Source organism: Anopheles merus, chromosome 2R (genome assembly GCF_017562075.2).
Source record: "Anopheles merus strain MAF chromosome 2R, AmerM5.1, whole genome shotgun sequence".
NCBI lineage: Eukaryota > Metazoa > Arthropoda > Insecta > Diptera > Culicidae > Anopheles > Anopheles merus.
In genome coordinates this window covers 19,760,248-19,771,980 of record NC_054082.1, presented here as the reverse complement: position 1 = coordinate 19,771,980, position 11,733 = coordinate 19,760,248, and the positions used below count along the sequence as shown (strand labels likewise).

General features: G+C 44.6%; 1 protein-coding gene across 4 annotated transcripts in view; it reads left to right on the top strand.

Moving 5' to 3' along the window:
- The first annotated feature begins 2,777 nt into the window (after nt 1–2,777).
- Nucleotides 2,778–11,733, top strand: part of LOC121590013 (mucin-17-like) — a 43,782-nt gene continuing 34,826 nt past the window's right edge. For 2 of the 4 annotated variants that reach the window (XM_041909343.1, XM_041909333.1), the window contains exon 1: nt 2,778–3,773. In XM_041909343.1, the coding sequence (XP_041765277.1) occupies nt 3,731–3,773 (43 nt within the window). In that variant the 5' untranslated portion in view covers nt 2,778–3,730. The remainder of the gene's footprint in view (nt 3,774–11,733) is intronic. The other 2 variants (XM_041909334.1, XM_041909336.1) reach the window with 2 other exon arrangements.

The window sequence follows — 11,733 nt, the reverse complement described above, 5'->3', positions numbered from 1 at the left end:
GTCGACAAACGCTTCATGCTGTCAGGCAGGCGGGCTGAGGCGGCAGTCTGTGCTGTTGGAAAACAACTCACCGATACAGAGCATGAAAATTTTGGATTTTGTTTAGTTGTCTAAACTCCTTGGATTTTGTGTAATGTTGTACTTCATGAATCTTTCTGAATGATTCTTTTGTTTAAATGTACAATGATGAGTGATTGGAGCCTCGAATCGTATCCCCTTGATTCGGGTATCTTTAGAGATTTTCGATTTTTGAATTTCTAGAAATTATCAGGACAGTGTAAATACGATCTCTGGACGAGTAGACCCTCGCACACAAGACAAATTGGTCAACCATAACGTAGTTCTCAGGAATCTCGTACGAAAGCGTACGATTCTCGCCCAGGGAACGTTTTATTGAGAGACCGTTCACACAGAACAGAACATATCATGCGACCAACTGATCTGCCCAGAAAACAATATGGAGAAATACCCCACTGTGGCTTATATCAGACGTATTTTAGGAAATATTTTTGGCAAGTCGAATGGGCTATCGAGGAAATTAAGAATTGCTCTCGGCTAATTTCAAGCCGAGAACAACTAGATTGAGTTCCCTGGTTTTGGGAGATATTTTCAGAAAGGAGCCGGTTCCTTCGCCCGACATATGAATTAGTCATATCTGCAACAATCCCAGATTAAAAAAATAATGTTTTTCTGGAAAGGAAAGTAAGTGGTCTGCAATGCAGTTATTCTTACAGACAATTTGTATTTAACATTGGAGATGCTCTACAAAAAATACCTTAAGTTTTTATTTTATTTATACTACACCAAACCGAGCCAAAACATGTTTCTGTTATGTTTTTTTTTTTTCAATTGAGCGGACGCCATTTGTTCGAATTCTTTTGCTTGTGGCTCATCGTGTGTGTTTAATTATGTAGGCTTATTAGACTGCACTGTCCTGTAAGTACTGTAAGTACTGTCATCATGAAGTTTTTTTTCTGTCATACTCAAGCTTTGACACAAAAACTCCTGCCGTACGTGTCAACTTTCAATAAAACATGAGAATTTATTTGTTAGTTTTTGTAATTTTCGCCACATTTTTTTATTCATACAATAAATTCAAATACTTCTATCGCATATGACAGAAAAATCCTCTCCAGAGCAAATTGGAAATGTGCATGTCGAATTTCGATTTCCAATCCAGTAGTTATCTGTCCATTGGATTATGACATTATGAAAAAAATACAAAACGAAGGCGACAGTACTTTCCACCGTTTAATAAGCTTATCAATATTTTCATCTTTTTTCAATGCGAATGATGGCAATTGGCTCAACGTCTGGATAAATATAAAAATCTTCTTTCAATTCTTCTTCTAATGTCAAGCTTTATTGATGTTTTGGAAATTTATCGCGAATTATGTAGATTGTAGAAACGGAATTTCATGTTCGAAAATTTAAATTTTGTTTTAAATTATCCGTTGTGATGATCTCAAAATATTTTGATTTTCATCAGTGAATTACCTTTATTAAAGTGCAAGAATTGTAGCAATTGGCGATGAGTTGTGCACTTTATGGAATGAACGTTTCATACTTTTTCGGGATAAAATGTTGCTGATGTTAACCCAAATGTCCAATCTGCATACCCTGACGCAGTGCAATTTGGGAAATTTTAGTAGTTCGAAAAATTCGAAACCATGGCCAGAGTGACCAGAAATACCGTATTACAGGCGTCCCCCGAGTTACGACCTCCTCGAGTTACGACGATTCGCAGATACGACGATTTTGATTTTGACAGTTAAAAGTTGTCATTGACAAGAAATTGATGTATATTTTTGAATTTCTGGGCTGATAATCGTTATACACACATTTCCAAAGATTCCACAATTACCCTATCTTGAATATCTATATTGTGTACGGCTTTTGAAATATAATTATTACATTATCGAACATTATTTTGAATAAAATACACGATATCATAAATTCCAACTCTTCAAATTCGGTTATAAATTTAGTATTCATAGATATTCGACATACGACTTTTTCGACTTACGCCTTGCTTTGGGACATTTTTTCGGTCCCAAATACAGTCGTATCTCGGGGGACACCTGTATCTGTATTCCTACCGATTTTTCCCTACCGTTCCCTACCGACTCACAGATGAGCCCCGTAAAACTGCTGATTTTTTATTGATCCTACGGCAAACCTCAGATTTTGTCGTAATACTAACCAAAAATTGATATAACCATTTGCCAAATCGCTTAATGTATTAAACTCCATAAGGAAATCACTAACAACCAGAACCAGAAGTTCAAACGAGACAACCAAGGCCCGTGTCTGTACTTCGTTAGATGCGATGATATCGATCTCTGATTTATGTTTTGTTATCATTACCCTTACCAATTCATCCAAATAATCGTCATAGCTGCTGACAGCACATTCGATTTAGGACTGTCCTAAGCGGCCGATTGGAGCCGCAAAAAAGGAGTCCCTATCGCTCCGTCAAAGGTCACTGAAAGCCAACCCCACGAGTGGTACAGGCAGGCCTTGACCGACAACGGTTGTTGAGCCAAAAGAAAAAAAAATCGCTCCGTAGCAAATGTACATCTCAATCATTCGTTGATTTGGATTCCCTAGTATAATTTTCAGATCGACTCTTCAGACAGGCCTAATATGACTGCTATGAACCAAATCTATCCCCCCCTCTCTCCGTTCAACATTTCAAAACCTACCGAAAATTACCAAAAAAATGTTGATGCAGCTACCGAAAACCGCCAAAATAATCTGGCCACACTGACCGTGGCCGTCCATTTTCGGACAGTGGCTTCGGTGGCCGTGATGGATGCGCTGCGCTGGTGTTGGTGAAATCTAGCGACGAAGGCAGCCATTTATTTACCTCGTCCGTCGCGAGCGATAAATAAATACGAAAATTTGTGCGTTATCGGTGCTTGCGCGTGCAAAAAGTGTGTCCCGCGAGTGGCCCCCGGTGCAGGGCAGCTGGTGCGAGTGCAGTAGCCCGGTTCCGTGCGTGACAAGTGCGAGAAAAGTGGCGTGGAAATGTGCGGAAAATGTGTGTGCCCTAGAAGCGCGACGTGCAGCAGCATCGTGTAGAAGTGAGAGCGTACGGGCGGTGTACGGAGGAAGGTGAAGACGTGCTTTGCTACCTGGCACACCAAGGGAGAGGGTCGTTTTTTTTGGCCCCATTTGTCGTCACTGGCAACAACCACCGACGAATATTTTTTTTATTGTGTGGCGTGTTTTGTGTGAAGGAAAAGTTTAGATCCCGGGGTCCGGTGGCATCGTGCAAAAAAAAAAGTGGCGAGTGGTTCCAGCTTTTTTTTCTCTTCCGATCGTAGCAAACGGCGGCAAAACAATTCCTCACCCTGTGTTGTCTGCTGCCCAGCACAGTCCCCTTCTGTCTCGCTCACGCTCGCCCAATTGAGCCTGGATACAGTGCACTGGCGTAAGCGAGGAAGCGGCCACGGGCATAAGTGCGGATCCGCCGTGTACGCGTGAGCGAGTGTGTGTGTGTGTGTGTGTGTGTCGTACGTCTAAGCCTGTGTTTGTGTGTGTGCGTGCGCGCTCGTGCGTCCGTGTGTGTGTGTGTGTGTGTAAAGTGCGTGTGCCGAAATGGTTGTGAATATTAGTTGTGTACGTGTGCAGTGATTACGTTCGTGGCCGTGTTTTGTCCCGTGAGTGCAGGGCAGAACCGCGGTCACTGCGCCTTTCGCGTCCACGCGTCGACTTCCGTTTGCCAATGAATCGTCGGCAGTCATTGGACAAGCCAGGTGAGCAGCAAGGTGAAAATCAGTTTCCTCTTTTTTTTATTATTGCTTTCACTAAACCCGCTCCCGCTTCCTCGAATATGTATCCCCTCTGTATCCCGATTTCCCACACTTCCTTCAACGTAAAAATGATGGTCTCAAATCGCCGGGTGAGAATTGGTGCGCGCCCAGTTTTTTTTTAGCCAAGCCAAGGCGAGGATGATGATGGATCGAGGAAAAAATCTGTGCGTGTGCGCTAAATTCTTTCGTCCCAACAAATCAGTGACGACGGGGACTGACCCGTGTGTACGGTGTGTGAGTGTGTGTACGTGTGGTGTATGCGTTTGCGCGCGTGTGTTGGTGAACTCTTTGTGTGGCGCTTGTCGTGTGGCGCGCGGCAGTGTGCGTGCATTGTTGAGAATCATAGTGAGCAGCGACACGGGAAACTCTCTCACTGCTGGCTCACCCAGTCTTGCTTCTGCTTCTCGCGATGTTTTCTTTGTGGTGTCTGCATTCACGTTAGAAAAAATGTAATCCGTACCGTGTGTCGCACGTTGCTTTACCGAGCTTGAATAAATGATTTGAAGCGTTGTTAGAATATGCAGTGTGTTCCACGGTGGACAATTGAACTTTGCTGTTGCATTTGTACATTATGCCTCAAATTATTGACACAAACAAACAACAAACCCAACCGAACGATTGGACAGCGATCGTTAGCGAACGATGGAAAGAAAACAACGCATTAATGTTGTTTTTGAAAATAAAAACTCTACATTATGCCATTATCGTCGATCATGGTTAGCCACAAGCTCTATTAAACGATACTTAACACGCGCCTATATTTGGAAGGTAAAAATAATTACAGCATAGCACTGGAAAACAAACATGATTGTAACAAGTGTTCATTACACAACGCTCTCATTAGTTACATATATTTGAACCTGCCGAACAGTGTTTATAAAAATGTGTTTTTAGTCTGGGTGGTTGTTATCTTTTCTTTTTTTATTCCATCATCCCTTCACCGCTATTTTCTCCCCATTCATCGATTATTTAGGTTAGAATGCTCAACGTGACAGCAAACTAGGGCAGTCCAGAATATCCAAAAGGTGTTCCTTGTGCTGTTCATTCATTGATTTGATTGTATATTTAGATCATTCATGATGCTGTCTTTCAAAAGCAAAGACCTTCGTTTCGTTTGTTTCCAATGTTTGTTTTAAAAAGTTGGCTTGAAGTAAACACAGAACCGTTACCATCAACACAGTTGCACAGGAATTCAACAGATTGATCCCACAGACGTATGAAAATCGTGTTGTTTTTGCTGAGCGTTTGAGTTTTGATGAAGAATTCATGGCCGAGCGCTCGCACAAACAAACAATGGCCCAGCAAGGAGCGCCTGTTGATCCCGAAAGCCTTAGCAAGCAAAATTATTAATACTGATGAAAAAAGGTAAAAAAACGATTTTTTTGTTCAATCGCCTGCTGCTGATTGTAGTTGTATTTGCTATCGTTTTTGGTGGTTTGTCGTTACATACAAAATTTATTTCATTCAGTACTTGAATGGTACTAAAATCCTACATATCAATTTCCTGCTAATTAATCAACATCAACCCGCACTGCACACAACATAAACAATCCCCTGGCAAAACAAACGATGCTCCTCCGATGATCCACATCGTGTCGTTTGTGTGAACTGTGTGTGTGTGTATGATGGTGTGTAGTATGCGAAAGCGGAAACCCCCCAATGCCTTCTTCCTGCGCACTCTCGTCGACACATTAAGGGCCGTGGGAAAACGTGCTCCGCCGCCGCGCGTGCATGTTGTGTCTGGTCGTCGAGCATAATTTGGGAGCACTAAGATGGGTTTGGGGCAGGGAAGTGGAAGATTTCAGTCCCCTTTGCCCACCGTGTGGAAGTGGCTGTTTCCTCCCGGGGCGTTGCTTTCATCCCCTCGTTAAAATGTCACCAGCGCAGCAAGAGCAAGCAAGCGAGAAACCCCGAATGGTCGAACAGTGTTAAATGCGATTTATTCTTTGTTTGTACAAGCAATCGTCGCAGTTGTGGTAGTTGCCTGCAGTAACTTGCTTTCGCCTCTGCTTTGCTTTTTCCCCTTTTTTTTTAGACAAAGTTAGTGCAAAGGCATTTCGATGCCGTTTTGGTGGCGATCATAGCAGATCGTTGCTTGTCGCCTAATAAGCTTCTAACATAAACTGTTGCATGATAGCAATGCTTCCGGTGCTGATGAACCCGCAATGAGGATGGGATAAAGGCCATTAACCGTTGCAGCTGGGATTAGTTTATTTTTTGTTAAAAAAAAAAAACTGAACCCTTTCTTGCAGCTGGCGGCTAAAAAAGAATGAGTGCGCTAAAGGTATGCACAATGAGAGCAAAAAAAAAAATCACCACATCGTCTTGTGAGTTTGCATGTGCCAGCCTTCCCCCCCGGGATGCTTGAAAGCAACGCGCTCGTCCCAGCAGCTACACCGGGGGAGCGCAAACACACAATAAAACTGACCCAAATGTTGGTCGTACTATTTTGTGAGCTAAGCCGCCCACCGGGTCGTCGCCGACCGAGACAATGTTCCGAGAGCCGTCTTCGGTGGGAAAGTGTCGCAGAAATTGTTGCCACCGCGTTCTAAGACACACTGCCGAATCGCTCTGGTGGCAGCGTGGCAGCGAACACTTCTTTTTCGCTCTTTCGATAAACCGCGTGCCACCCCGACCCAGTTCTGTGTGACGTCAATCTTTCGCTTAATCGCTGTCGTTGGATGGGTTTTCCTTCCTGCAGGCTGTGTGTGTATGTGTGTATGCATGCCCACGCACGGAATGCACCAGCCATCGGAGGGAGGGGGAGGCGGTGCCAAATGGTTCGACAAATAACGTTAAACAAGCGTACTGAGAAGCGTAAAAATCGCCGCCGAAACGACCATAAAAACACAGCGTTACGTCGGTGTCCCGAGGAAGCTGGGAGGAAGAAGTCGATGTCTCTTGCTCAAGTGGCCAAATAAAATACGCACAAAATTAGAATTTGTCACATTTCACGTAGTCGTCGTCGTCGTCTGTGCTGTGGTTGCGTGCGCTGTGGTGGGAGTTGTCTTGACTGTTTTTTAAGTAATGATCGACGACGATCTTATGTCGCATGTTGTTCGCAGCATTTGTGTGCTTCGAATTGGCTACGCATGTTTTTTTTTTGTTCGTGCGGCAGTTTGTACTTTTTAAATGAATTACTTCCTGCTGGCTTACAAGAAACCAATTTGAAAAGAAACAATTCTAGCTCGGTTTGACAAACTGTGCACCTAAAAAATTCTATTCCCCTTTCTGGCACGAAAAGAAAGTCTTTTTACTCTTCGTTGAAGGGTTCTCTCTCTTTTTCTCTCTTCTCTCTCTCTCTCTCTCTCTCTCTTTCTTTCTCTCTGCCTTTCTCTGTCATCCTTCTAGGGGGGAGGAGATGTAATTTTGCTAAATTAAAATGCTAAAAATATGTAGCTTGCTTCTCTTGGTGTGTGCCAATTACGCTCGTGATGCGGCCATGTGCTACACACACACACACACCTCCGTCACAGTGGGAGGGCTGGTCAATGTGTGACGGCGGACGACGACACGGGGTCAATGCGTGCGCCAAAACAAGCGGGGAAATCCCTAGCCGCTGCTAAGAGCTACGGTGGCCAATTCTTTTCTGGGCCACTTGTTTAGCCGGTGGGCCGCGCAAAACCGGGCGAAAAATATTTTCAACTTGTAAACGGTGGTGGACAGTGGCGCGCATATGCACACACACTCACACACCACGACAAGAGAGCAGGCCCAAGCATTGAGCTCAAGTTCAATGGCTTGACGGGGCCAGAAAAAAGCAAACACACACACACACACCCATACGAGGACAACAGAAGTGACATTCGATAATTATTTTTGGATCGAATCAATGCAGTAAAATGCATGCAGAATATTATAATTTTTGTTTGTTTAAAACTGATTTTAAATTTTGTGCAAGCTTTCAACGTGCCGATTGAAGAGTTGAGGTATTTTTCGACGCTCTTGATCCCCTTTTCCCTCTGATAAAACATTTCTGATTGGATTTTCGATGTTTACAGGTTCTTTCAAATAACAATTTATAGTTTTAAAAAGAAACTTGATTTATATGTATAGTTATGCATTTCTCTGTTATTCTATCTGTTGTACATAATTATCGATTCTATGTTTATTCTAGAATCTTTCAATTGCTTACTTACGATCGAAATATGTTTAAAAAGTAAAAAAATATCGTTTCTATAGCAAAGAAAAAAATATAATAAAATTATAATTGAATGATTGAGCGATATAATTGCATGATTGCAAGGCTCTATTCTCACTAGCATTTACATGTCTGTGCAAGCAATCGTAAACCATTTCTCCTAATTCAGTTATAACGCATATATTTGGCTATGTAAATCAATTCTCATGCACGCACAGGAGGAGGCTCCCCAATGAGCTTGTGTACCAAAAAGCAACTTTTTTTTGGTGCCATTTCCCCTCGCACATAAGCTTGTCAACCGGTAGAACTGTTGTAGCTGTGTTATTACTTTTCCAAAAAAAAAAAGAACTTATTTTTTGTTTTCCAGCCGGCTCAGCCAGTACATGCGTGCACGTTGGTGGTGGGGGTTTTTTTAACAGACAGCACCACCACCATGTTACACGATGGTTGGGATTGTGTGTTGTGAACATTGTTGCATAAATAACATAGCGCCGCAGCAGCACGCCAAACAACAGCGACCGTTTTTTGTTCCCTCACGTCCCCCACGGACACAGGTGCGTGCGGCGTGGGTTCTGTTTTGACTGCAAAAGGAGAGGCAGGTCTCGTTGCCCCCCCACCCCCGCCCCCCTTCCCACTTTTATAGCGTGTGTTAGGTTAGGGGATAAGTGTTTGGGTGAAGTTTCGGCATCGACTGCCAGCCAGCGAAGTCAGCAGTGGGGCGCGCGGAATCCACCGTTTACGAGTGTTTTCTTCCGGCTGACCTATCCCAACACGCTCCCGCGCGAGTTGTCGATGGTGTGTGTGTCTGTGTGTGCCCTTTTGGTGGTAAAAGGAACAGCCCTTGACAGTGAATAAGTTAAGGATTATGAGCAGCTGAAATCGTCGAGTGGTTGTTGCCTATTTTTTTTTTTTGCAGTTTGTCAGCAAATGTCAAAGCCGGCAGAAGAGACAGTGGATGCTACAATTGAAACCCTTTTTTTTACTTCTGGAAACAATATAATACACTTGTTTGAGGACTTTCTTTCTTGAATTGCGTCATTATTGTTGCGTGCATGATTGGGATCAATTTGCTACTATAAAACCCTCCCTTTGATGCTGATGGAGTAAAACTTCTTACGCGCTCCAGTTGCCCTCGGTACTTCCCGGTCGTAATGTCACCACCGGCACGAACACTGTAAAGGCCCCCGTTGTTGTATAGACCCAGCGGCGGCGGCGGCGTCGGCGACGGTAAAGTTGCCAAAGTGATAAAAATCTCTGACCCACATTACCCTTCGCGTGGAGCGCGGCAAATCGTTTCCGGAATCTCGCGCGTGAAGGCACATTCCACGCCCAAGAAGGTTTGCTCTGGCGCGCCCCGCTGAGTTTTTGCTGGGGGTGGGTGGGAAACAGCAGAGGTGTGTGTCGGAAGAAGGGTACTACTTTTTGCTTCCGACTTACATTGAATGGCAGCGTGTACTTACTCTACCACACCAGCTGGTTGTGTGCTGCTGCTGGCGTAACGAAGGCCGCGCCGCGCTAGGTGTAGTACGCAAGGAGCTGGAGGGATGTTGGGCGTGTGTTTCATTCATGGTTTCGTTTTTCGCCACCTCCCTTTCCACGCAGACCCATGGAGAGGAGGGGTTAGAGTGAGGGTGGTATGCCTCAAGGACGTAAAAGAAAACCGCGCCAGCGGCAGCACACTGACAAACGACACGAGACTTGAGACGAGGTTGTGACGGTGGTGGGGTCCCCGAGTTGAGTGGGGACGAGGTGTGAAACGTGTCCGTGGGCTTACTTTATCTTGCCGCGTCCGGGCTCTTCCCCCGCGCCCTTTACGGAAGCATACTTTTGCTACGTCTTTTACCGGGGTTTTTTTTTTTTTCAATTTTGCCAGGATTTTGTTTCTTCGCCTTTTCTTTAAGCGAGGGCGATTCTTTTCGATTTCCTCTTTGTTTCCTAAGGAAAAGTAAAGTTTAAGACTGCAAGCATCTTCTCGTGTCTGCCTGCACGAAGATGTGTGATTCTTAAAGCGTAGTTCTTAATGATTTCATGCCATTCCTTCGAGTGTGGCGTGTGTTACAAAGGGCTCCTTCAAAGGGGTAGAAAAAAATCCAGTTATTTCGGTACAAATATTCATTATATATAACAGAATCAATATAGTTGACAAAAAACAGGCAAAAAGCTCATCCCAACATTACTCCCCCTATAATGCAATTGCAAATGCAGCAGCTATTGCTAGTGCTCTGGTGCAGGTTTGGTGTATAACCGTTCCCCGGGTGGGACCACTTGTTGTGCGTCCGGGGTTTGGTGTGTTTGTTTGTTTGTTGCGCATGCCACAGGGCCCCAACAAGCAAACCGGTCGTCGTTGATAGGTTTTTTTTGTGAGCTTGCTCCCTACGCTGGTTTCAGTTTTCCTCGTTCGTTCGCTTATAAATCCGGAACACAACCATCATCGGTTGCTATGCGTCACGCAATAGACCCCCACACACACACACGCACACCACAGTGGTGAACGGTCACATGTATGTAGCATGTGTGTGTGTGTGTGTATGTACGCGTGTGCGGCTGCTAGCATCTGTGTTAGCAAGAGATACTTTCACTCGGAAGTGTAGGTAGGGACATAATTTTTATCGCGCACCGTTTCGATACACACCGCGCTTTGGCCGCAGAGACGGGAGCGAAGGGAAGCTGGACGTCGTGTTTTGATGGTTTCATGTGTACCAGTTTTGGGGATGGTAAAGCGGCAAACGGTGAAAAAGAAAGTGTGTGCTATATTCGGTGGACACTTTTACTAGTTTCGTGTGAAGCTGTCGACTTCCAAGGTCTGCATACTGCACAGTACGGAATGTATTTTTAGAGGAGGCAGTGGTTGGGAAGGTTCATTTGATGTTTTTGATGCATCATTGTTTAATTACAATATGTTTCAAACTGTCATAAATATTGAAATTAGCGATGGGCAAAGTTGGACGAAAATCTGGAGTCGACTCCGATCCGACTACGAAAATTTCGAAATCGACTTCGGAAGGCAGATCCGTCCTTCATTATCCGTATTATACGGAGTCGCCCGTAGTCGTCCGAAATATGTTTAAGAAGTGCAAGCGCAAAGGGACAGAGTGAAACACACCGCGAAGTAAAATGCCTACGGCAGACTCCGACTCCGGAGACTCCGGATGACTCCAGACGACTTCGGACTATTCCGGACAACTCCGGACGACCACAGATAACTCCAAACGACTCTGGACGACTTCAGACGACTCTGGACGACTTCAAACGACTCTGGACGACTTCTGACGACTCTAGACGTCTTCGGACGACCCTGGACGAATCTAAACGACTCCGGGTTACTCCGGACGACTCTGGACGTCTCAGGACGATTTCGGACGATTTCGGACGACTCCAAACAACTCTGGATGACTCCAGATGACTCGGGACTATTCCGGACAATTCCTGGCGGCTCTGGACGACCCTGACTCTGGGCGGGACTAGTGGTTCTGATTTTGTCGGAGTCGGAATTGGACTAACAATAGTCGAAGTCGGCTCAGAATCGTGGATGTGCTCCAAAGAGCACCTATAGTATGTTAATATCTTTTGAATACTCGTTTATCTCAACTTCAACACAGATAAATTGATACGGAAGGCGATACATTGGACATATCGTCTTGTTGTACCATTGCTTTTTTAGGGTATGTTCTATTCTCACCTCACACCCAAATTATTTACAAACGCGCAAAACGTACCTAACCAATGACACTCGTTAATTTGCCTTGCTGCTGCTTCGGTCAAACGGTTATTAGG